The sequence below is a fragment of the Triturus cristatus genome, chromosome 9 (genome assembly GCF_964204655.1).
Source record: "Triturus cristatus chromosome 9, aTriCri1.1, whole genome shotgun sequence".
Lineage (NCBI taxonomy): Eukaryota > Metazoa > Chordata > Amphibia > Caudata > Salamandridae > Triturus > Triturus cristatus.
Genome location: NC_140592.1, coordinates 1,145,916,344 through 1,145,943,179, shown reverse-complemented (window position 1 = coordinate 1,145,943,179; position 26,836 = coordinate 1,145,916,344). Strand labels below are relative to the sequence as shown.

The following is a 26,836-nucleotide window of genomic DNA, read 5'->3' as shown; positions in this document are numbered from 1 at the left end:
GTGCAACACTGAACAAGTGCTGGATCCTGAAACTATGGACCAGTCACAACCCAAGAGAAAGAGCAGTAGGGTTAAGGCTGTGCCTTCCCCCCTGCCTCAGGTGGTGGATCAGCCCTCCCAGGAGGATGATTCTGAGAGCCCTGAAGGAACTGTCCTAGAAGAACTTGAACCTGATCAGGTTGAGTTTCTTGGGACAGGGGGACCTTCAAGGGCAGATCTGAGGCAGGCTCAATTAGACTGCCCCTCTCTTGAACCCCTCAGACAGCTGGCTGCTGCTGAGGCTGCAGGGAATGCTCAAGGTACCCATAGAGTGTATTGGGATGAAGGGCTACTGTACTCAGAGGCTAGAGACCCCAAGCCTGGTGCATCCAGGAGGTTGGTCATACCACTGAAGTTCAGAGGCTTCCTTCTAACCTTGGCCCATGATATTCCCCTTGCAGGACATTTAGGCCAGAACAAGACTTGGGACAGGCTTGTCCCTCACTTTCACTGGCCCCATATGTCAGAAGATACTAAGGAGTTTTGTCGCTCCTGTGTCACCTGCCAAGCCAGTGGCAAATCAGGTGGCACCACAAAGGCCCCCCTCATACCACTACCTGTGGTGGGGGTCCCCTTTGAAAGAGTGGGCATAGATATTGTAGGACCAATGGACCCACAAACAGCATCTGGGCACAGATTCATACTGGTGATAGTGGACCATGCCACCAGGTACCCAGAAGCAATTCCCCTGAGGACCACAACAGCCCCTGTTGTGGCAAGGGCCCTGCTTGGAGTGTTCTCCAGAGTGGGCTTTCCAAAGGAGGTCATTTCTGACAGAGGTGCCAACTTTATGTCAGGATACTTGACTGCAATGTGGAAGGAGTGTGGTGTTAACTATAAGTTCACCACACCCTATCACCCACAGTGCAATGGGCTTGTTGAGAGATTCAACAAGACCCTAAAGGGAATGATAAAAGGATTACCAGACAAGCTTAGGCGAAGATGGGACATCCTTTTACCCTGCCTTCTGTTTGCTTACAGAGAGGTCCCACAAAAGGGGGTTGGCTACAGCCCTTTTGAGCTTTTGTTTGGGCATCCTGTAAGAGGACCCCTGTGTTTGGTGAAGGAAGGATGGGAGAGACCTCTCAGACAACCCAAACTAGACATAGTGGATTATGTACTTGGTCTCCGCTCCAGGATGGCAGAGTATATGAAGAAGGCTTCTAAAAACCTTGAGGCAAGCCAAGAACTCCAAAAAGCTTGGCATGACCAAAAGGCTGTACTGACTGTTTACCAGCCAGGACAGAAAGTGTGGGTGTTGGAGCCAGTGGCCCCAGCAGCACTCCAAGACAAATGGTCTGGACCCCACACTATTGTTGAGAAAAAGGGAGAAGTCACCTACTTGGTGGACCTTGGGACTCCCAGAAGCCCCCACAGGGTGCTTCATGTCAACAGATTGAAGGCATATGTTGACAGGGCAGACATGGGGCTACTCATGGCTACAGATGAGGGGCAGGAGGAAGAGAGTGACCCTCTCCCAGACCTGTTGACTCAGAACCCTGATGATGGCTCAGTTGATGGTGTGGTCTTTTCTGACAGCCTCACTGTCCATCAACAACAGGACTGCAGACAAGTTTTGCAGGCCTACAGACATATGTTCTCTCTGACCCCAAGTCAGACAAACTGGTGCACCCATGAGGTGGACACTGGTGACAGTCTGCCTGTGAAGAGTAAAATCTACAGGCAACCTGACCATGTCAGGGACTGCATAAAAGTTGAGGTACAAAAGATGTTGGAGCTGGGAGTCATTGAACCTTCAGAGAGCCCTTGGGCTAGTCCTGTAGTCCTTGTGCCAAAACCTCACACCCAAGATGGTAAGAGAGAGATGAGGTTTTGCGTGGATTACAGAGGTCTCAATGCTGTCACTAGGACAGATGCCCACCCAATACCTAGGGCAGATGAGCTCATTGACAGACTGGCAGCTGCTACGTTTTTGAGCACATTTGACCTAACAGCAGGCTACTGGCAAATCAGACTAGCTGAGAGTGCAAAGGCCAAAACTGCTTTCTCGACCCCAGGAGGACATTATCAATTTGTGGTAATGCCCTTTGGTTTGAAGAATGCACCTGCCACTTTCCAAAGGCTGGTGAATCAAGTCCTTACTGGGTTGGATGATTATTGTGCAGCTTATCTTGATGATATTGCTGTCTTTAGCTCCACCTGGGAGGATCACCTGGTCCACCTGAGGAATGTTTTAGAGGCCCTGCAAAAGGCAGGCCTCACTATCAAGGCCACTAAGTGCCAGATAGGGCAGAGCAAGGTTGTATACCTGGGCCACCTAGTTGGTGGGGGTCAGGTTCAACCACTGGAGAGCAAGATCCAGACCATAAAGGACTGGGCTCCTCCAACTACCCAGACTCAGGTCAGAGCTTTCTTGGGCCTGTCTGGGTACTACAGAAAGTTTGTTAAGAACTATGGGTCCATAGTGACACCACTTAATGACTTGACCTCCAAGAAGATGCCAAAGAAAGTTCAGTGGACAGTGAGCTGTCAAAAAGCATTTGATGACCTGAAGCAGGCCATGTGCGGTGCACCTATTCTGAAAAGTCCAGACTACTCCAAAGAGTTCATTGTCCAGACAGATGCTTCTGAGTTAGGTGTGGGAGCTGTTCTTTCACAACTGAATGTAGATGGTCAAGACCAGCCCATTGCTTTTATAAGTAGAAGGCTGACCCCTAGAGAGAAACGTTGGTCAGCTATTGAGAGGGAGGCCTTTGCTGTGGTTTGGGCCCTGAAGAAGCTGAGGCCATACTTGTTTGGCACTCACTTCAAGATTCAGACAGACCATAAGCCCCTCTTGTGGCTAAATCAGATGAAGGGTGAAAATCCCAAACTTCTTAGGTGGTCCATTTCCCTACAGGGGATGGACTTCACAGTGGAACATAGACCTGGGACTGACCATGCCAATGCAGATGGACTCTCCAGATATTTCCACTTAGAACATGAAGACTCAACTGGTCAAGGTTAGTTTAATGTCCCTAAGTTTGGGGGGGGGTTGTGTAGGAGAGTAGGGTCTGCTTTCTATGTTCACCCCCACTTTTTGCTTTTGCTTTACTGGTTTTCGACTTAGATGTGGCTGTGGGCCTGCTAATCAGACCCACAGCCCTGCTGTTCTCTCTCTAAATTAATACTATGTACTTTAGGTGCATAACCCATTTGGATAGGATCACCTTATTGGCCCCTGTACAGTGTACCCTAGGTACCCAGGGCATAGGTGTACCCTAGGCCTACCAGGGGCTGCAGCATGTATTATGCCACCCCTGGCCTGGCCTTCCATTTTGACACAACTGGCTGATCACTCAGCTGGGGCAAGGTCGTGTACGCACCCCTTGCTTAGGTGTAGTATTCCTATACCTAACTTACATATAGACACATGTGTACCTATCAGTCACTCCTATGGCAGGCCTTGACAATCCTGGAGGCAGAGTGCTTGGTAACATGTGAGATGGTGCTCTAGCATGAGCTGAGCCTGTCTGCAGCTTTCGGAACCATGTCCTTATAGCTGTTCTATGATATAGCCTACCATATACTCTTAAAGTGCCTTATAATCTTAGACGGTTATGGTAACTATGGTTTGGCTTTATCAAAACATGTCGTGTAAGGTGTCTAACACTAGGGAATAATACCCCCATGCCATTTCTGGACATGAGAATATTATTCCCCCCTTCTAGAGGGAGAGACATGTTAAAATCATACTTCAACTGTTAGCCTCTGACCAAAGCCTCAGCATCACAAAATGGATGCTGCTGCCACAACACAAGTCTGACCTCCTGCAGCTGGGAGTGATCCCAGCCAGGGAGGCCTGGACAATAGGTTTCCTGCTTGGGGAGGTGCTAGCACCTCTCCAGACAGCCTTTAGTGTATTGGGGCAGGGTGGGCTGAAAGGAATGAGACATGCCTGGGGCACACAAGGTGTTCCTTGCATAGTCCAGTTCAAACCGGCGCTGGGGCACTCCAGCCCCAGCTCTGGCGCGAAACTGGACAAAGGGAAGTGGGTGTAACCACCCCCTCCCAGGTCCCACCCATAAGGCGTGACCTAGCAGGTATCCCAGCCCCCCAGATTAGTATAAGAGTGGGAGTTGGGCCTCAAGACTCTAGATTATCCTGAACCTGCAAAACTGAACAGAAACTCTGGACCTTCGACATTCGACGAAAGAAGAAGACTGAAGAATCTTCCTTGTAGCCAAGGAGTGGCTACCCTGTGCAAACAGGCACCATCAAGAGACTACCCTTTGCTTTGTGAAACGTTCGACGAGGAACCGACTGCAGAGCCCGACCAGAGCCTTGATTTCCAGACTTCTCCGACCCTCATCCACATCTGCAGCAGAGCTGAGATCCGTGGAGGCGACGAGCGACGTGGGACCGGCTACCTGGGAAAAGTGGCTAGTAACTTACAGCGCAGCTTCTGAGGTACCCTCGAAGTTGTGCACCGGGGATTGAGAAGCCCCAACCCCAAGCACCATCTGCACCGAAGACCAGCCCCCCACACTCCACGAGTCCTGCGTGGGGCCCTTCAGCATTTTCCTGCTTGCCGCGTCTGTCCAGTTGCTTGCCCGCTGGCTAGTGGCCTTTGTGACGACGCTCCCTGAAATCTTCTGCGCTGGTTTGGCTCCTCCAGACTGGCTCCCGCTTCTCTGCAAAGAAGAAGCACCCCAGACCTTCCTGGTCTGCACCAGAAGCAAGTCCTTTGTTCTTCGTGGGTTCCGCTTGCCAAGGCTTGGTGAGTCCTAGTCCAACTTCGACGCCGCCGACAGCAAGAGCCTTCGTGGGACAGCTCGCCTCCTGGTCCTGGTCGTCCTCGACGCTTCCTGGTCCTCCTGGCTGCAGCGACAAGCTTCACCTTCACCTGCAACTCTTCACGACATCGCCTGGTTCCTTCCTGGTTCCACGTGGTCACTGGCTAGTGACCTTGACTCTGTCCCTTCTGCTTGCAGGTTTCTCCTCTTCTTGATCCCAGCCTTGGGATCCACCGGACACTCTCCCCTGACTGCCTGTCAGCATCTTTCTTCAGGCATCCATAGGAGTCGACGACGAAAACGACGCATCTTCACCCCTATGCACCCGCAGCCTGTGGGCTAGGTCACTTGGGTACTCCGGTGCTCATCAGGATAGTGACTATCCTAGTGTCTAGTTTTCAAGTCTCAACTTCCTAGCTACTCCGGAAGTGTCCTAAATCTATCTATTTCTAAACTGTAATATTGCTATTGACTTTTACGCATTACGCGTGAGTGTTTCCACTCTGCACACGAATCCCGTGGGCCTCCCACTTCCTAACTAACGCTAGTGTAGTGTAGCCCCAGCGATTCCCTAGGCCTAGGCCTATTCTATTTCCGTGACAGTGGTTCTTATACCACTTATTTAGTATATGGTTTGCGTGGCCCCTAGGGCCTAACTGTATTACTTACCTGTGTGACTTACTGTATGCATTAATAAGACTGTGTTGTACTTACCTCTAAACTCATAAAGAGTGCTGAGGGTTTGCTTAGAATAAATACACTTTATTTTATATATATATCTGTTGTGGTGTCCTTTCATTTGGTATTCAAGGGATTATATATGGTATCACAGCTGGCTTCACATGCCATTCAGAGTTTAGCCTAAGACTGCTCTTGTCCATGCTACCACTAGGATAGCTGGTCTATAAGGTTGACTTTACAACCAATCACCATAAGGGTATTTGGACTGATATAAGGTGTACACTAGAACTAGTGACATCATACATCAGGCCAACTTCTCACATTGAGCTCTTCAGTTTTTTGACTGAAATTTTGAATTACAGCTTTTTCAAGCTTTTTTCGACGTTTTCTGGCTTTTAAGGGCTAATTCTGCTGGTTTCCAGTGAATTTTCCAATTTTTTCCAGTCAGAATGTCTCCTTTATTTAGGAAATGCCCTTCTTGTGGTAATAAAATGGCACTGGCGGATCCACACTCGGTGTGTATTGTGTGTTTACCATCAAAACACGATCCTGACCAGTGTCCCCATTGCCAGAAGTTCTCAAAGCGCACTCTGAGGGACAGAGAGCGCATTAAACTGCATGCAAGACTGGAGAAGGAACGAAGCCGTCGTGAAGGCGAGCATTCCTCATCAAGACCACCTTCTTCAGCTACGCAAGTACAGAAACGGCGACATACCAGCTACCCGGGCTCCAAAAAGACCAGGAGTCCAAGAGGTTCGCCGTCGAGGATGCCGGCGAAAAGGCAGAGAACTTCGGCGTCGAGGGATTCATCCCACCATCAAGAGTCTCCGCCGCGCAAAAGTAAGTCGGCGTCGAGAGGCCGCCCTTCGGGCTCGAAGGCTGCTAGTCTGGTGACATCTGGACTGTCTCCGTTGACGTCGAGGCTTCCGTCGACGTTGAGACACTCTCCGCCACCCTCGAGGGGGTCGACGTCGAGAGATGCGGCGACGTACATTCCACCGCGAGTGGGCCGGTCGCCGTCGATGGTTACCCCCACTCGGCGACATAGAAGGTCGACGTCGAGAGGACGATCGACGTCAAGATCACCACGTCGACGTCGAGAGAGGTCAACGTCGAAGTCGCCCAGTCGACGTCGCGAGAGGTCAACGTCGAAGTCGCCCAGTCGACGTCGAGAGAGGTCGACGGCGAAGTCGCCCAGTCGACGTCGAGAGAGGTCGAAGTCGCCCAGTCGACGTCGAGAGAGGTCGACGTCGAAGTCGCTCGGTCGACGTCGAGAGAGGTCGACGTCAAAGACACGGCTGACGTCGAGGTCATCTAGCCGACGTCAGGTGCCAGAGAAGAGGAGATCGACGTCGAGGTCTCCGCGATCGGCGTCGAGACCGCCGTCGAGACCAGAACGGCATACCTCACACTTGCCGATGGTGACGCAGACGTCGTCGACGTCAAGGGATTCGACGTTGAGGGCGAAAACTGGACCGCCCGCGGAGAGGTCCCCAGGGGAACAGTCATCATCTCCGGGACTGCACATCGTGCAAATATCTCCGGAAAGATCACCCGAGGCTCCAGAGCGGTTCGGACTGTCACCGCGCTGGTTACAAGATGTGGGCGCTGGCGCATGTCGGAGTCCGGGATCGGACTACTCCCGCACGTATTCCCCACCGCGCAGGAGTAAATCGCCTCCGAGGGATCCAAGGCCAATTTCACCACGCCGGTCTCGTTCCAGGGACCGTCGCACAGCGCCAAAACGTCCAAGATCTCCGTCCAAGCGCAGATCAGGATCAAGGGCTCACCATAGCGAACGCTCCCACAAGAGGCGACGCACCAGGTCGTCCACTGGGACTTCATCCACAAGATCCTCAGTCCGGGACTACTCTCCTACTTTTTCATCCACGCCTCCATCGCGAGTGTCCCCGGTGGATGACATGATAACTTTTTCGGACGTCCTGGGTAGAGGGGCGCAGAAGTTGAACATCGCACTGCACGTCCCTCAGGCACCCACTTCTGTGATCTTTGACACTTTACACCATCGGTCAGCTCCCAGACCTCTGCTCCCGTTGGTGCCAGGATTGTTAGAACCAGCGATGGCCACGTTCCTTACACCGGCTACAGCGGGCTCGGTCCCCTCGAGAATAGCAAAGAAGTACAAGGCTCCGACCGAGGACCCTTTATTCTTGAGGGCGGACCCGCCAGCGGATTCGGTGATCGTGGCGGCGGCCATGAAGTCTCACTCAGCCTCAGTATCTGCTTCTGTCCCCCCTGAGAAGGACAGCAAGCTGATGGACTCCTACGGCAGGAGAATGTGCAACACCTCTGCCTCGCACATGAAGGTCGCTAGCGCTTCAGCCCTGCTGGGGAGGTATGATCGCTCCCTATGGGATTCCCTGGCCAGATTCGCGGAGAAATTGCCTAGGGAGGACAGGCAGGACTTCACGGAGATCCTCCATGAAGGTGGACTGGTGGCCAACCAAGTAATAAGCGCAGCGGCGGATGCATCAGACCTAGCCGCGCATGGCTACTCCCATGGCATCTGCTCCCGCCGTTCGGCCTGGCTCAGATTAACGGGCCTCAAACCAGATGCGCAGAAAAGAATTCTTAATCTGCCATTTAATGGATCATCGCTATTTAGAGCTCATGCGGACGACCAAATGAGCAAGATGAAAACGGAATTGGACACCGTAAAGGCTGTGGGACTGGAAAAGCGCAAAGAGTTCCGCAACAAACGTGCCTTTCACCAGCGCGTTCAAACGCCCCAATGGTCCTCTCAAAACCAACAGAGGTCCCAGTTTCAGCAAAGGGGCCGGGGCAGAGGAAGAGGAAATGCTAAACAGCAGCAGTCCTCTAACAAGCAACCTCCCAAACAGTGAAAACTTACTTCCTCCGCGCTCGTTCGCCACTCCGGTAGGAGGAAGTATCACCGCTCACCTGGCAGAGTGGAATGCAATTACAAACGACAGATGGGTGCTGAGTATTGTAGAGCGTGGCTACTTGCTGAGGTTCAAATCACCCCCTCCGCAGGTACCCCCACGGAAACCGCCTCTCCCTCCCAGCCAAAACAAGCTTTTAAAGGACGAAGTTGCCACTCTCCTCTCCAAAAACGCCATAGAGGAAGTTCCAAACAGGCAGAGAAATCAGGGAGTGTATTCCCGGTACTTTATTGTTCAGAAAAGAGGAGCGATCGGAGACTACAGACCCATCCTCGATCTCCGCCTACTCAACAGATTTCTCAGAAGAGAAAAATTCAGGATGCTAGCACTGCACCAGATCTTCCCACATCTACACCAGGGGGACTGGATGTGTGCCATCGACTTACAGGATGCATACTTCCACATTCCTGTCTCAGCGAAACATCGGAAGTTTCTCAGATTTCACATCTTTCGCCAACATCATCAATACAAGGTCCTGCCATTCGGCCTCAAGTCCGCGCCACGAACATTCTCAAAGTGCATGGCGGTGGTGGCTGCATTTCTCCGCAAACGGAAGATATTCGTCTACCCCTATCTAGACGACTGGCTCTTAAAAAGTTCCACCCCGGCTCGACTCCAGAGTCATCTCTCGTTCTGCCTAAACCTTCTACACTCGCTGGGCCTTCAGGTCAACTACAGGAAGTCGATCCTCAATCCAACTCAGCGGATCCACTACCTGGGCGCCTCTCTAGACTCCTCAAGCGCAAGCGTGTGTCCTTCGGAGGAGAGGTTATCCTCCATGCTGCAAAAAAGCTGCACGCTTCTCAGCACGGAATATCCCACAGCCAGACAAGTGTCATCTCTCCTGGGATCCATGGCCTCGTGCATCTACATTGTGCCCAACGCACGTCTGCACATGCGTCCTCTGCAACAAGACCTAGAGGATCAGTGGTCGCAGAGGTCCGGCCGCTGGGAGGATCACATTACCCTTCATCAAGCCGCCAAAGATTCCATCCGGTGGTGGATGAAGCGCTCCCATCTGCTTCACGGCGTCCCTTTCCATCAGGCGCCTCCGACACAGACAGTGGTCACAGACGCCTCCATGCAGGGCTGGGGGGCTCATATGGGCCGGCTTCAAGTACAAGGTCTCTGGTCCGCTACCGAACAGAGCTATCACATCAACTTCTTGGAGCTACGAGCAGTCCATCTCGCTCTCAAGTCCCTGTACCCATCCCTGCAGACCGACTATGTTCAGGTTCAGACGGACAACACCACAACTATGTTCTATCTGAACAAGCAAGGAGGGACCAGATCACGGGTCCTGTCTCTGGAGGCCCAGTCAATCTGGAAATGGCTTCTGGCGAGAAACCTGACGATCGTCGCTGTTCACCTGCCAGGGACCCTGAACGTGCAGACGGACGGCCTCAGCAGAGACTTCGTCGAAGCGCACGACTGGGTGCTCAACGAAGACGTCGCTCAAGACATCTTCCGCTTGTGGGGCATACCAGACATCGATCTGTTCGCAGACGCGGACAACAAAAAATGCCCCGTCTTCGCCTCCAGGTTCCTTCAACGGGGGTCGCAGGGGAACGCGCTTTTGATCAGCTGGTCGAGGACATTGCTTTACGCTTTTCCTCCTCTCCCTCTCATCCCGGCTGTGATTCAGAAGTTCTACAGGGCCAGAACTCGGATGATCCTAATAGCACCGGAGTGGCCCCGGCAGTGGTGGTACCCAGATCTACTCCAGCTGTCGGAGGTACCACAGAGGAGGTTGCCATGCCTGCCGAACTTGCTGACCAAGGACAAGGGGAGAGTGTTCCACCCCAATCTCCCCTCCCTCCGCTTGACGGCATGGCTCCTGAATTCATCCAGTACGGACATCTAGATCTTCCACCGGACTGTATGAGCATTCTTCGGGAGGCAAAGAGGCCCTCCACGAGGAAGTCGTATGGCTTTAAATGGAAAAGATTCTGCTTCTGGTGTAGAGATAACACCCTTGATCCGATCCGGCGTCAAGAACAGGTTATTCTCCCCTACTTACTGTACTTGGCGAAGTCTGGGTTAAAGTACTCTTCCATCAGAGTGCACTTAGCTGCTATTACAGCCTATAGGAAGTCTTCTACCCAGACCTCATTCTTTCAGATGCCAGTGGTAAAGGATTTCTTAGAAGGGCTTAAGAAAGTTTACCCACCTGTGAGGTCTCCTTCCCCTTCCTGGGAACTGAACATCGTTCTCTCTAAGCTGATGAGAGCCCCTTTTGAACCGATTCATAAGGCCTCCTTGCAACATCTGACCTGGAAGGCTGCCTTCTTAGTAGCCATCACTTCGGCCCGTAGGGTTAGTGAAATTCAGGCCCTCTGCTGCAAGGAACCTTACACTGTGTTTCATGCTAATAGGGTGGTGCTCCGTACCCATCCGAGCTTCCTACCCAAGGTGGTCTCGGACTTCCACATTAATCAGGTGATCACGTTGCCCACCTTCTTTCCTCAACCGACCACTCCTCCGGAGAGAGCCCTACACTCTCTTGACCTCCGGAGGGTTTTGAAATTCTATCTGGCTAAGACCCTTACTCTTAGAAAGTCAGACAGGCTCTTTGTGAACTATGGGCCCACGAATACCGGGCTGGCTGCATCCAAGACATCTATTTCAAGATGGATTGTCTTTTGTATAGCTTTGGCTTACCAACTATCTCACAAAGTTCTGCAGGGTAAACCTAGAGCACACTCTACTCGAGGGAAGGCTTCTACGGTAGCACTCCTTCGCAACGTTCCCATGTCTGAGATCTGTAAAGCGGCTACATGGCGCTCAGTCCATACTTTTACGCGCCATTACTGCCTAGATTCAGACGCGCAGGCCGACGCCCAGGTGGGGCAGGCTTCTCTGAGGAACCTGTTTGCGCAACTGTAATGAAAAATGTGTTTTGCTGTTTGTTTTTTAACTGTTTTTTGCTCGTCCGCGAGACTTTGGGTATGGGCTTGCTACTCTATTCATAGATTATGACTATTGATGAGTATCCCCTGGATGAGAAGGATTAGTTACTTACCTGTAATCCTAGTTCTCATCCAGGGGTATACTCATCAAAGTCATAAGCAACCCACCCACCTCCCCGGACGAGCAATGTTTTCTCTTTAAATAAGTGATGTATGGAAGGCAGATCTACTCACTTGCGGAGGCACCGCCAAAAAGAACTGGCCCAACTGCCACCTGTAGTGCATCATGGGAGCAGGGGGTCACGGGCAGGCCTTAAAGGCACGGTCCCCCTACTCTAATGCCTTAAAGGCAGGGTGTCAGTTTTCTTGGTTTCTTGATACTCTGCTGCAGCCTACTGGCGAATGCCTACAATTACATGTTGCTTTATGGCAATAAAGCAGTGCTGTGTTATAATTTGCCTGATGCTTCCTTTTTTCCTTACGGGTTACGGGGGCACTACTATGCAAAAATATGTAATTTACAGCATTGCCATGTTTTGAACATTATTAGGCTGCATTTATATGTTCTCACATATGTATATATATATGTATATATATGTATTTTCTATATGCTCCGGGATCCCGCACATGGGCGGGGATTATTCATAGATTATGACTTTGATGAGTATACCCCTGGATGAGAACTAGGATTACAGGTAAGTAACTAATCCTTTCCTCATCATGATCGTTCATAACCTCAAATAAATTTTGGAGAAATCAAGAGAAGATACGAGTTTCCAACTTCATTTTGCCGCTAGTACTAAACTAGATGCTGAATTTCATTTACAGCGAACAATTACAGAATAGCCTACTTGACCTGGTCTTCTCCTTCACACGCTTTTGAATATTCTATTTTTCAGAAATAAAATTGATAAGAATCTGTGACTTGTATAATCAGGGTTGTACAGGTGTGGGAAAGGGTTTGAGACATGAGGAATATTAAAGCTGCAAATGCTTTAATGGAAGAAGGTCTTTATTTGTGTCAGTACAGTTTATGCTAAAAAATATGAAACATTTCGCCAAATCAATTTGATCCGGATCAATCGAGTCATGTCGCTCTCTTTGCAGGTGGGAAATCAGCTAATTAAAGAGGATCATTATGCCCAGAAAGCAATCCAAGCCAAGGTGATGGAGCTGGACAAAAAGTGGTCAAAGCTCAACAACAAGATGGCGGAGAGAGGAGACAAGCTAAGACAGGCTGGACAGCAAGAGCAGCTCATGGAACTACTACAGGTCAGGGAACAACGTATAATGTGCCATATTGTGGGAGTGGGCTCAATCTGAAAGAGATGCCTGTGTGCGCGTTCAGCTTAAAGTTTGTTAATCTCTTATTTTCGTTGATTTTCAAAAAAGGTAAAAGCAGCAAGCTGCACAAATATTTTATATTGATAGATTAATTTTCCTTCAGTCGCACTGTCATCTACTAAAAGCGATTTAAAAATGTATTTTTTTCCTTTGAATGCTTAACGTAGTGGAAACAAAAATATTTATCACTTATATAATTTATTCTTATTCATACCCTTTTGATGTTTTTCAAGCCCGTACCATTTGACCCCCAAATGCCAGATACTTTTACGAAATATTCAACTTATAAAAAGCCTCCCTGCTCTTGATTTTATCAATATTTCATAAACTTTTGTTAGCTTATCTGTCTATAAGCAGGAGCACCTAAGTCAACATTTTGTTAGCGGAAGCTATAAAACCCCATGCACAATTATTTCCACACAGATCTGTTGATGGGAAATATATACATTTCCATACTTAAACTTTAAGAGTGTATGGTTTTCATTACAATGTAAATGCAAGTAAAAAAAACAGCTTTTCCAGGTGGGATTGGCCCGTCTACTGTGTTTCAATTCTATGAATAACATAAAAGAAAGAGCAGCTGAAAAGATTTGGAAGCATCACAGTTTGAAAACAGATAGTGAAGTGAGTGCTCAGGGAAATATTAAAGTGAAACATTGGCAAGTTAAGAATACTTATTAGGCTGTACATATGGAGTTGTGCAATTGATAGGATGCGTTGTCTTGGCCTCCAAACTAGCAACAGGGCCTTCAGCACATGCTTTTTTCCTCTTGCTCCTCATCACAAGTTGCGAAACTCACAATTTTTCTGAATATCCACTAATACAAACCATCTTTCTAGTGTTTCTTTTTATGATCTCACTTGACAGCTCAGCTGTCGCCAGACAATTATGTGAGTACCACTAGAGGGGTGCTTTGGCTACACCCACCGTTGGGAGCCAGAAGTACATGGTTTGATTGGGCAAAAGTTGTGTTCCTCCATACAAAAGTGCTTCCCTCCACCCAGTTGTGATCATTTTGTTTATTTATCCAACTGCCTAAGCCTAAACTTTCAGGGGCACACACATGACAATTTAATGCTATTAAAGTGTCTTAGGCAACTAGATAATTAATGGTGTTTTTTTCTGGCAGCAGCGCGGATGGAAGGAGGGCATTCATTAACCTACATGGATGTTTAGGCCTGGTTTACAGTGCAACTGTCACCTGGCCTGTTATTCTATACTTCTTTACTTGCACAAAACACATATCCATTCCCATGCAATTTACTGATAATGCTTCACATCACTATACAACATTCCTTTAAAACCATACCTATTGATGTTGCCAATGCTTATTACAGAATAAATGTACAACCCTTGGTACACCTGCCCTAATGTTGCTTAGCTCCCTTTCAGTCTTATTAAAATACCAAGCCAGTCTAACTGTCAGCCATTTCAGTGAAGCATGGAGAGTTAGGATTTTATAGAAGGCCAACTTACCCTTATGAGAGAAAGGCAGCATCAATCAGTGTTTATGGTCCTTGATAGAGTTCTCAAGGATTGGACTAATGTTATGATATATGAAACTACATTTGTCTCTCCTAATGTATTTAAATGTTTCCTCTTCGAGTAAGATCTAACTGTTGCCAAACAAGTGGGATTGCTCCAATCAAATCCTAAACTTGAATGTTTGCTTGCAAAGAGTTTAATGTTTCCAGTCATTCATTGCCAATTGACTCTCTTCCATAAGGGGATAAAGTACATCATGCCGGCAGAGGCCACAGTGCCATTGAGAAAAGTATTAGAAGTAGAAGAAAGCCTTGCCCATTTCTACTTCCCAATTAGAAGTAGTCTGTAATGTACCCATTCACCCATACTCCTACATAGCAACTTGTCTCACAATAAAGAAAGTGGCTTAGAAACTGGTTCTGTGATGTGCCTTCTCTCTAGCAACAACCGACATGTCGACAACAGTAATTTAAATATCTGTTTGAGCATACTGTGTTTTCCTAAAATCATGACATGGTAGAACCTTCTAGTGTTGAGTGATGTAGGAAGGTGGATATCTGACTATGGTTACCCCCAACTTTTTGCCTAGTGTCTAGCTGGTTTTTCGACTTAGTTGGCCTGAGATCCTGCCATTCAGGGTCTCAGGCTGTCTGCTCTCTCTTTAAAATGGACTCCATGTACCCTAGGTACATTCCCAATTGGTAAGGATCACCTTGTTGGCCCCTGTACAGAGTACCCTAGGTACCCAGGGCATAGGTGTACCCTAGGCCTACCAGGGGCTGCAGCATGTATTATGCCACCCCTGGCCTGGCCTTCTATTTTGACACAACTGGCTGATCACTCAGCTGGGGCAAGGTCGTGTAATCACCCCTTGCTTAGGTGTAGTATTCCTATACCTAACTTACATATAGACACATGTGTACCTATCAGTCACTCCTATGGCAGGCCTTAACAATCCTGGAGGCAGAGTGCTTGGTAACATGTGGGATGGTGCTCTAGCATGAGCTGAGCCTGTCTGCAGCTTTCGGAACCAAGTCCTTATAGCTGTTCTATGATATAGCCTACCATATACTCTTAAAGTGCCTTATAATCTTAGACGGTTATGGTAACTATGGTTTGGCTTTATCGAAACATGTCGTGTAAGGTGTCTAACACTGCGGAATAATACCCCCATACCATTTCTGGACATGAGGATATTATCCCCCCCTTCTAGAGGGAAAGGCATGTTAAAATCATACTTCACTGTTAGCCTCTGACCAAAGCCTCAGCATCACAAAATGGATGCTGCTGCCACGACACAAGTCTGACCTCCTGCAGCTGGGAGTGATCCCAGCCAGGGAGGCCTGGACAATAGGTTTCCTGCTTGGGGAGGTGCTAGCACCTCCCCAGACAGCCTTTAGTGTATTGGGGCAGGGTGGGCTGAAAGGAATGAGACATGCCTGGGGCACACAAGGTGTTCCTTGCATAGTCCAGTTCAAACCGGCGCTGGGGCACTCCAGCCCCAGCTCTGGCGCGAAACTGGACAAAGGGAAGTGGTTGTAACCACCCTCTCCCAGGTCCCACCCATAAGGCGTGACCTAGCAGGTATCCCAGCCCCCCAGATTAGTATAAGAGTGGGAGTTGGGCCTCAAGACTTTAGATTATCCTGAACCTGCAATCTTGAACAGAAACTCTGGACCTTCGACATTCGACGAAAGAAGAAGACTGAAGAATCTCCCTTGTGGCCAAGCAGTGGCTACCCTGTGCAAACAGGCACCATCAAGAGACTACCCTTTGCTTTGCCCACGTTCTACGAGGAACCGACTGCAGAGCCCGACCAGAGCCTTGACTTCCAGACTTCTCCGACCCTGATCCACATCCACAGCAGAGCTGAGATCCGTGGAGGCGACGAGCGACGTGGGACCGGCTACCTGGGAAAAGTGGCTAGTATCTTCAAGCGCAGCTTCTGAGGCACCCTCGAAGTTGTGCACCGGGGATTGAGAAGCCCCACCCCCAAGCACCATCTGCACCGAAGATCAGCCCCCCACACTCAACGAGTCCTGCGTGGGGCCCTTCAGCATTTTCCTGCTTGCCGCGTCTGTCCGGTTGCTTGCCCGCTGGCTAGTGGCCTTTGTGACGACGCATCCCGTAATCTTCACTGCTGGTTTGGCTCCTCCAGACTGGCTCCTGCTTCTTTGAAAAAGAGAAGCACCCCAGACCTTCCTGGTCTGCACCAGAAGCAAGTCCTTCATTCTGCGTGGGTTCCGCTTGCCAAGGCTTGGTGAGTCCTAGTCCAACTTCGACGCCGCCGACAGCAAGAGCCTTCGTGGGACAGCTCGCCTCCTGGTCCTGGTTGTCCTCGACGCTTCCTGGTCCTCCTGGCTGCAGCGACAAGCTTCACCTTCACCTGCAATCTTCACGACGTCGCCTGGTCCCTTCCTGGTTCCACGTGGTCACTGGCTAGTGACCTTGACTCTGTCCCTTCTGCTTGCAGGTCTCCTCTCTTCTTGATCCCAGCCTTGGGATCCACCGGACACTCTTCACTGACTGCCTGTCAGCATCTTTCTTCAGGCATCCATAGGAGTCGACGACGAAACCCGACGCAACTTCACCCCTATGCACCCGCAGCCTGTGGGCTAGGTAACTTGGGTACTCCGGTGCTCATCAGGATAGTGACTATCCTAGTGTCTAAGTTTCAAGTCTCAACTTCCTAGCTACTCCGGAAGTGTCCTAAATCTATCTATTTCTAAACTGTACTATTGCTAGTGACTTTTACGCATTACGCGTGAGTGTTTCCACTCTGCATACGAATCCCGTGGGCCTCCCACTCCCTAACCTTTGGTAGTATAGTGTAGCCCCAGCGATTCCCTAGGCCTAGGCCTATCCTATTTCCGTGACAGTGGTCCTTATACCACTTACTTAGTATATGGTTTGCGTGGCCCCTAGGGCCTAACTGTATTACTTACCTGTGTGACTTACTGTATGCATAAATAAGACTGTGTTGTACTTACCTCTAACCTCATTAAGAGTGCTGAGGGTTTGCTTAGAATAAATACACTTTATTTTATATATATATCTGTTGTGGTGTCCTTTCATTTGGTATTCAAGGGATTATATGTGGTATCACAGCTGGCTTCACATGCCATTCAGAGTTTAGCCTAAGACTGCTCTTGTCCATGCTACCACTAGGATAGCTGGTCTATAAGGTTGACTTTACAACCAATCACCATAAGGGTATTTGGACTGATATAGGGTGTACACTAGAACTAGTGACATCATACATCAGGCCAACTTCTCACATTGGTGGCAGCGGTGGGATCTGAGCTTGCTGTTGTAATACCATTGTAATCTTGAGATACTAAATTGAAAGATCACACAGATATTGTCTAGGTACATATAACATAGATTATAATACTTAAGTCCTACTGGACTTAGTAGTTGTAGGTTGAAGGGAGTAACACACCCTGACTACAACTACTAGAGAGGTTTAGTAGAAACAACTAGTGTAGGTAGGTGCACACACCACACCCTCACTAGATCATGTCTCTGAGAGGAGATCAAGTAGATGCTCTCTCAGGAGGGTCAGGTCTGCAAAAGACCCCCTCTAGATATGATACCTTAACATTCCAGGAGATGAGACACTTGTGTACCTCCAGAGGAATAAAACAGGGTGCAAACCCTACCCTCCTTCAGTTAAGACAACTCCTAGAGGAGTATGATACTCTTAGGGCATCTCAGGCAGGTACCCTAGGTACAGAAGAGGGTCTACCCACCACAGAGGAGTCAGATGGGGCTTCAGATGGAGAGGTAGACAGCCAGGGCCAAGTAGGAAGACTTAGCCAGGCTAACCTAAGTTTACATGGGAGTTTGCATGGGGTCCCCCCATACAGACCCACAAGTAGGCTTACACAGAGAAGCAGGAGGGACAGATCCCCTTCAAGGTTATCCATCCACTCCCATGTCTCTAGCATCTCTAATGCTTCCTCTCACAGGGGAATGACTTCACCTGAGAGAAAGGAGCATGAAGCCAGAATGAGGGAAGCTAATCTGAGGATTCAGAGGGAAGAACTTGCCCTTGCCAAGGAGAAGCTTGCTCTGGCTAGAGAACAGAAGTTAAGTGGGTTAGAACCCACTGGTGGCAGCAACATTCCTAGAGATAGGGATAGGTCTTATGACCATAGAAACCTAAGCAAGATAGTGCCCCCATATCAGAATGGGGATGACATCCACAAGTGGATGACTGCTTTGGAGAGGGCCTGCAAAGTACAGCAGGTACCCCAGAGTCAGTGGGCAGCTATCTTGTGGCTCTCCTTTTCTGACAAAGGTAGAGACAAGCTCCTCACAGTCAGTGATGAGGATGCAAACAATTACAAAGTCCTGAAGAGTGCTCTGATAGATGGGTTTGGCTTAACCACTGAGCAATATAGGTTGTTGTTCAGAGACACCCAGAAGACACAGACACAGGACTGGACTGATTTTGTGCCATTTGGTCTGGTCAGCTTCTCCTTATTATTGTCCTCCATTGTAACACATACGTTCAAAAGGTGATTGAACTATGTGATCGACAGGAGGGCTATTTTTAAGCACCTACCACGACTCTTCTTTCGTGCAGACTTGAGGTGGGAACACAGTTGCTCTGTTATTGATTCCACTCCATCTTGGAAACCTGAGAGTTGAAACCATTTAGATATATGATTTTTTTCTATGGTTACTATTTTACTACGTTGGTAATTCTGGGTGGGGTATTACTGTTCTGTTTTACTGTGCAACTTTATTTAAGACCTTTAGTGTGGTGCAAATCTTTCATGTGACGTCTTTCTGCAGTGCATGGAGACTGGTTCTCCAGGCGTTTTCTGCAATGCATCCCTTCACCACAGCATGGGACTGGGCTGACATGTACTCAGCAGTACCAGGGTGGATTGTACTGCCTGAGATTACTCTTTGCATTGCAGCGGCAATAAGTCCACTCCACCATGAAGCACCTCAGCACCGGGGTTAGATAGAGACACATTGCTTAGGAGCTGCTCTCATTCAGAGTAACCCATTGCAAGTCGGTCTTTGACTAATCCAACACTGTTCATGCCATTGGTTGTCACAGGAGATCCAGGTTCTGCGTGTCCAGCCTCATGCAAACCAGCCCTCCTCTCTTCCACTTTCAGAGAACTCCAGATGACTTGCAGTTTAATAACTGCAGTCCCAGGTTTGCCTCTATCTAGATCATGCACAGGTCCCATCAGGTTGGTGAGCCCTAGCACTCATTTTGAGAAACAGAATGTATTTTTCATTCTCAGACTTTAACGTAGAGCAAGAGAGCAGAAGGCAGGAAAGGAAATAAGGAGAGAAAGATATGAAAAAAGTGTCAAAGGGAGAGAGAAGACATGAAAAAAGAACCTGCAAGAGTGAGATAAGGAGACAGGAATACCATGTGGAAGAAAAAAGAGGCATAAGATGGAATCAAAACTAGGCAACCATAATACTGTTCGACTTCATCATTTGGCAGCACCTGAAATGGGCTTCTAAAAAAAGCTTTCAGCCCCTGCATGTATTTCTTTATAAACGTGTCATTGGTTGCCTACTCTAGAAATGAATATAAGTTGTCTTGCTTCACCAAAGACTGTATCATATTTCAGAAGCAGAAAGGGTCACCCTATGCTGATACTGTACAGCACTTCTTTAATATTAAAGGTAAACAGCATTTGTCATCCTGTATACCATTTCAGGCACTTCTTAAGAGTAGCGTTTCTTTGGGCTCTAAGTTTGTATCTGTAAGAGTCTATGATACCTAGTTTTTTAAACAGAAAAACACACAGCCTATATATATATTACCCACTGGTGGTTGCCAGTAGGTAGTTATAGTCAGGACCTAGTTTCCATATTAAATGCGTTTTTTGATTTGCCAATATCTTTGGGATCGTTTGCCGAATCTTCTCGAAAGTTTCAAAACTAATGTGGCGGTCAGGTCAGCTGCTGTGTTGAAAGTTTCGGGATTGATTTGTCAAGCGGGGCTGATAAAAAGGGGGGTCTCAAAACGCTTTTTCTTCATGTTAATTTCCATAGGAAACTTTAGTAATGGCTGCAGCCCAAACTGCAGTCGGGAATGACACCTACTTTGGCAAAAAGGTAGCTCTTGGTTCAGAAAGCAGTCTTTTTGTTAAATGGTGTAAATCCGTTCAGTAGTTCCTGAGAAATGTAAACATTTCTCAGATATACATGTGGGGACACGGATGATCCACGAACCCTCCCGATCTCGTGACTGCAATCCGATTGGCTGCCAACACTTCAAACCAGGAAGTGTTGGCAGTCATCTTGCGGCTCGGTTGAACCGAGTCACAAGAAAAAAGGTTAAAAAACATTAGAAATCAAGAAAAGGGGGCAGGGTAGAAACAACCTGACCACCTAGGCCTGCTGAGGGGGTACCACAGGGACCCTAGGGGCCAAAAAAAGCAATTTTTCTTTTTCATTTTTAGCGGGATTCAAGGTGGATCCCCGAATCCGGCCAACAATAAAGAAAAAATGAAGCGCGGGTGGGCTAGGTCCAGAGGGCAATGATGAAATGAGATGCAGGGGACCGCCAACTCCCTGGGGCTTAAATGGAATGCGGGGGATACGCTGGCCCTCCAAAGCCCTGGGGACTGCCACCTCCCCAGGGCTTTAATCTTTTAAAATGCGTGGCGGGCTACTGCCCCCCCATGCAGCCCCAGGGACCGCCACTTCCCTAGGGAAAATTATCTTAAATGCAGGGGGCACAGGCCCCCTCCAGCCCCTGGGACGGCCACCTACCTTTTGTGAAGTGCAGGGGGTGGCTCCTGCCCCCCCCACGCAGCCCCAAGGATCACCCCCTCCCCAGGGCCCCTCCTAGAGCCGTAAATGGCCCTGCGGACCACCACCCCCCAGGGCCGGCTCCAGCAATGTCCCAGGGTGCCCACCTCTGGGACATTGCAGTTTGTTATGGCTTCATGGAATTGAGAGCAGGAAAAATGCTCTTGCTTCCATGAAGTGAAGCAGATTTGCTTTTGGGTAGAGGGAGCTGCATATTAGCAGCTCCCTTTTCCCAAAAGCAATGCCAGCTCCCGCAGGAGGCGGGGAGCCGGCAAGGAGGGCAGGGGCCTTGAAGCTCCCCTGCGGTCTCCAAGGATGTGGCCATGCTCCAGGGGTTGGGGTCACCGGGGCCAAAAATAGCCCCGGATGTGGCCATATCGGCTTCAAGGTGGGGGCCCCACTCCAAAAATAAAAAATAAATATTAGCGAAGGGAGGGCCTGGGGATGAGGTTCCCGGGGCCAAACCTGGCCCAGGGAAGGGTGGCCACGCAGCCCCCCTTCCTTTAAAACACAAAATTACAAAAATGGCCAAGCCCTAGGGGATGGAGTCCCCGGGGGTCAAGTAGGGCTTGGGAGGGGGGCCACACGACCCCCCTCCTGTTTTTTTAAAATAACAAATGGGTCAGGCCCCGTGGCATGGGGTCCCTTTGGCCCAAAAGGGTAAAGGGAAGGGGGGCCACACAGCGCCCCCTTCCTAAAATAAAAAATAAAAATCCGAAGCCGGCAACTCGCCGGAGGCCCCGCCCCCTTTCTCCACTACTCTGCAAACACACCTCCTGGCGCGATCTTGGTTGGAGGATGAAACCCCCCTTTGCTGCTGAGGGTCCTTATGGGCTAACTAGCCTACTTAAAAAAACAAAGAAATTCACAGAAAAAAACAAAGGTTATAGGGACATTATAGTTAGGAATTAGCATTTAAAAAACCTTAGAAATCGACTGGCATTACAGTTAGGAATTAGCATTTGAAAAACCTTAGAAATTCACGGAAAAAAACACAGGTTACTGGAACGTTATAGTTCGGCTGACATTTCACTCGTACAAAACCAGAGAAATTCAGCCTTTACAATTAGCTATAACTAGCGCCCCCGCAATGCACTACTGATGATGTCACATATTACATCACTCATGACATGGTCAGTGACATCACTGATGACATCTCAATTGACATCACTGATTACATCATCCACATAATCTCTGATGCACCTACACACACCTTAATATAATCTTTCATACACCCACTCCAAATTTCAGACTACCATTCTTGAAACCACAGACACACCAATACCAGTACACACATACCCACTCACTGATTCATAGGTATACACACACATCCACTCACTCACCCATACAGTCACTCATACACCCAGTCAGTCACCAATACACCCACTGATATATCCACGCATGTACCCATACAGACACTCACACACCGCCACTCACCCATAAAGTTACTCACACACCTAGTCAGTCACCCAAAGAGTCAATCACACTGCCATTTACTCACCTATACAGTAATACACACCCCACCTCACTTATTCATATAGATACTAACACATACTTACTCTTTTATACTCTCTTATACAATCACTAACACAAGCACTCACTCATCCATACAGTCACTTATATACTCCAACACTCACATATACTGCCTTTCACATCTGCAGTAACTCACCCATATACCACTGAGACATCCATTCACTCACCGACACAGCAATAGCAAGGGCAAGACTGCTGCGCAGCCGAAACGCGTTCAATGGTGGCAGAATAAAACGTTTGGAAATCAACTGTACGAGGCGTCATTCCCCTTTGTTAAAAGGAGGGTTTGGATTTATACGGACCCTCTCGTGGGGTTCTTTAAGGCAACGCACCCTTCGGGTAGGAGGCAGCGAAGGATACACCAGAGGAAGTGTGGAGTGTGTGTGTGTGTGTGTGTGTGTGTGTGTGTGATCATAAGAAAACAACAGCCCGCTAGGACAAAAATCCAAAACCGTACCACCAAAGGATACGAGTCGCAAACAAATTAAGGGGCAGATTTATGTTTCCTGGCGCATCCCTGCAAATCATCAAGGATGCGCTGGGAATGATGCGTCACGCAAGTTTACCCTTGTGCCACACATGATGCGCCGCATTTACAATGCGGCGCATCATGGCGCAGGAATAAACAGATGCGTGACGCATCCGATGGCGTAAGGTTGGTGCAGTGCTTCAGTTGCGTCGCAACTCCAGCACTGTTCCAACCTACCCTATCCCTAACATGGTGCGTCAAGCCTTACGCCTGCTTCAAGCAGGCGCAGGGTTTTGGCGCATCAGCATTGGGAAAGTGACTCAGTCAAATCTTATAGATTTCACTGAGTCACTTTTCAGGGGCGTTCCTGCGACGGAACGCCCCCCCCTCTGTCAACACGCCCACGTGAAACCTGACGCAGGTTTTACGTGGCGCAGGGCTTTACATCCTGACGCATCTCCATAGATGCGTCACGATGTAAATGGGGCGCAACGTGGCGCAGGGTTTACACCGCCGCTGCGTCACAAAAGTGACGCAACGTCGGCGTAAAAGTGGCGCATCTCCAATATAGATCTGCCCCTTAATATCCAAGATAGAAAGAGAAAGTGACTCAAACAGATGGACTCACCAAGGAACAAAAATATATTTACACATCAACTTTCAGCTGCCGCCTTCCTCAGGTTGTACAATATTGTTTGGTCAGTGGCTGCACAGCTGACACTGCTAGATTTCCAAAAAGCATTATAAGTGAGATTACATTTGGAATGTGGAATGAATGCAGTCCTGAGATCTCTTGAGATATGCAGCAATCAGGTGGTGTTGTCAGTGATGTTCAGTCCATCTGGATGCAATGATTTTAAACTGTATAGCCAGAATTTTCCACTGAGAAAATCTTAAAATCTGACTGACCATATGAAAAGTAGGATACTATACCGGCTGGCAATAATTGTAACTAAGACTAATATTTTAATTTGTTTTATTTATAACAATTATATAAAGTACAGTATACTATCCTCTGTCGTCACACAGTCGTCAAGAGAGCATCCCATCAGAATACCTATTTGCTGAGCCGCCTCCAATGTTCATTGTGTGCATGTGTAGGCACCAAACATGACTGCAACTGAACGTAAGGCCTCAGCGTCTATATTCCACATTGGGATGCAGGTCCTGAAAAAGCCTGGGACTCCGTTCAGGGATAGTAATATGGCTGAATGATCTTGACCACTGCAACGGTGGCTGGCACGGAACAGGGGCGACGAGGAGGGGAAAGGGGAATGTAAAAACATTAAAACTACTTACCTATCACAGCGTCTCTGCTTCGTCTCTCCTCTGCGTCGTAACAGGAACCAGGAAGCACCCCCAGGCTCCCCAGACCAATCACAATACTGCAATGCAGCGTTGTGATGCAGCCTGGATGGAAAACATGGAAAATGCATGACTGTTTGGCCAAAACGCCATGTGCACTTCAGTGTGCCCATCACTTCTCCTCTGCCCTGCTCGGAAAACAGAGCAGCCCCACCCCCTGCCCGCAAAGCAGCTGGAACAAATAAAATGATAATAACAATCAGTTATTATCCTTTTATTTTTCCTTTAGTCACATTGCTTAAAATTAGTGGGGCGACACACCTTCCGCCTTAGTGGAGGAGCCGCCACTGGACCAGTGGGATGCCGAATTCATTGACTTCCCTAACATCCCCTTTGCTTTTACCAGTACACACAGTGTTCTGCTCCTATATTGATGCCGGTGATTGTACATGGCATTTATACTGGCTGCTTGTAACCACTGCATGCCACAGGTGACTTCTATGTCACGCCTGGGTGGACCCTAGTAAGCAAAGTCTGAAATCTGCCTGGTGCTGGTCCACTCTTAAATCCAAAGGGGTGGATGTCATTTAAAAGCTGAGCATTAGGCTATAGCGTCAACATCCACTCTGCCATCATTCTTGTCTTTTCACCGGTAACTCCCTCACGGTATCTTCAATTAGTCTAATGTATTCCTCCTTCAGACAGTACTAGATGTCACCTGAGCCAACCTCTGTGTCTACAAAATAATTCACTACTTCTCGGATTAAACCATAAATCATCTACCACAGTATCTCTGTCTCACTTGACTATGCCTCACGGTATCTCCTTGTGTCTTGGCACTGCCCCCAGGGCTAAGATTCTGCCACTCCTGGTGGCTTGTTACTGTAACCAGAGGCTGGGATTTTGTTACTTCTGCCTTGACTCCATATTGTAGTTCCTCTTGGCACTACCGCTAGTACTGGAATTCTTTTGCTTCTCAGTTGACACCATGTAGTAGTTATTTGGTAGTACCATTACCAGATGGTATCTATGAGTTCCCAACACTACATGCATGACCACTCACATGATGCCTGCACGGAGTAGCATACTACTCACCGGCTAAGCCTTTCAGCACCTCATCAGGTGTAGAAAGCGCTATATAAATTGTAGGGTAATGCAATAAAATGTCGAAGTTTCTAATGAGTGAGAAGCACCTCATACAACTCAAATCACACAGCAGATTGCACAATACATTTGCATCAGGTTCATATGGATAAAATGTGTGACTGGACATGAAACCAGACTCTTGTGACTAAGTCTCGAGCACCGGGCTCCCAAGGAGCACTGTCCTACCCATCTGCTAAGGAATGCCCCGGACCGAGGCGTATCTACAGAGAATCACGCAGAGCAGGCTGGCATCCTTCAGAGAAGGAAGTATGCCCGCTATTCGAGAAATGCATGTCCATCTCCAGTGGCCTCTTTTTGTTACAAGCATTCCCACAAACATTGCAGCCATGCTGTGACTAATGCTGATCATTGCCAGGGATCCCAAAGTGCTGCCTGCATTAACACACCCAGCAGCTGCTCACATATATTGCTGGTTCACAGGGAGGTGCTAAGACCAGATACCCATCTCTTCAACATAATACCATAAACGTCTACGTGCTTCATTAGTGGATTAGCTAGGCTGGCAGATTATCTGTCCATGACCGCGTATAACCTCAGTAATAACTCGTTTATATCTATAGGAGCTGCTTTAGAATATGCATGCTGCTTTTTTATTTGGCCTTCGCCACTTCAACAAGGAACATGTTTACAGTGAAAACATTAAATACTTAAAAACAAAAGGTTGCATACATGAAAAAACGCGCCAATGTCTCCATTATCATCAATAACCTAAAGGAAATAAGCATTGCAAAGCCAATAGGCCGCGGCTCTTAAAATGCCAAGCTATTGCCTTTGCCAGTGCTTTTTTTATTACCAGCATATGAATGCATACACTTTCCCTTCTGAAGCCTCCGCTTGTGCCTGCTGTTATTACCATAGGAGAGCAGGAGAAGATTCCAGCAGCGGCCCTAGGCATTCAAGAGCCGGGCTCCTATGGCTCCTATGGCTCCTATGGCTCCGGGCGTCAGACCTCCTGGACAATGCCTGATGGGATATGGCCAATCCGGTTCTGCATTGCTTTACAACACGTCGTATGCTGGGGAAAAGAAACACAGCACTCACTCTCGCGATACTTCGAGGTCATGATGCACTTTGCATGATGTGGATCAGTGCATATGCAACAGTACTTTTTTCACATCAGCTCTGACTTCCATGTTGGACATATCTTCAGTAGCTTTTGTACAGGACAGATATTAGCACATTGCGGACTTGCATGTGCGCAAAATGGATTTGTACTCAATGAAACCGGGCTATTTTCAGCAGAAAATGCTGGGAAAATCCTGACCTTCTCGAAGATAAGATGAAAGTATGGGGGTTGAACACATCCTTCAATCTACCTCTTCACTGGGGTGATCACAGCGTCCTCGCCTCTTTTTCGTTGTGCGACCATACCTGTACCACCCTTCTATCACAGGACACCACCCAAGGCCCTAGGATGTAATCTTCTGTGTCCTCCAGACCCAAAC

At 48.5% G+C, this 26,836-nt stretch overlaps 1 protein-coding gene across 1 annotated transcript in view; it reads left to right on the top strand.

Annotated features, from left to right (window-relative positions):
• The window catches only part of SPTBN5 (spectrin beta, non-erythrocytic 5), a 1,776,766-nt gene that overhangs the window by 433,760 nt on the left and 1,316,170 nt on the right, over positions 1–26,836 (top strand). Inside the window, exon 24 of the mRNA XM_085627084.1 lies at positions 12,397–12,561. Within this exon, the coding sequence (XP_085483210.1) occupies positions 12,397–12,561 (165 nt within the window). The remainder of the gene's footprint in view (positions 1–12,396; positions 12,562–26,836) is intronic.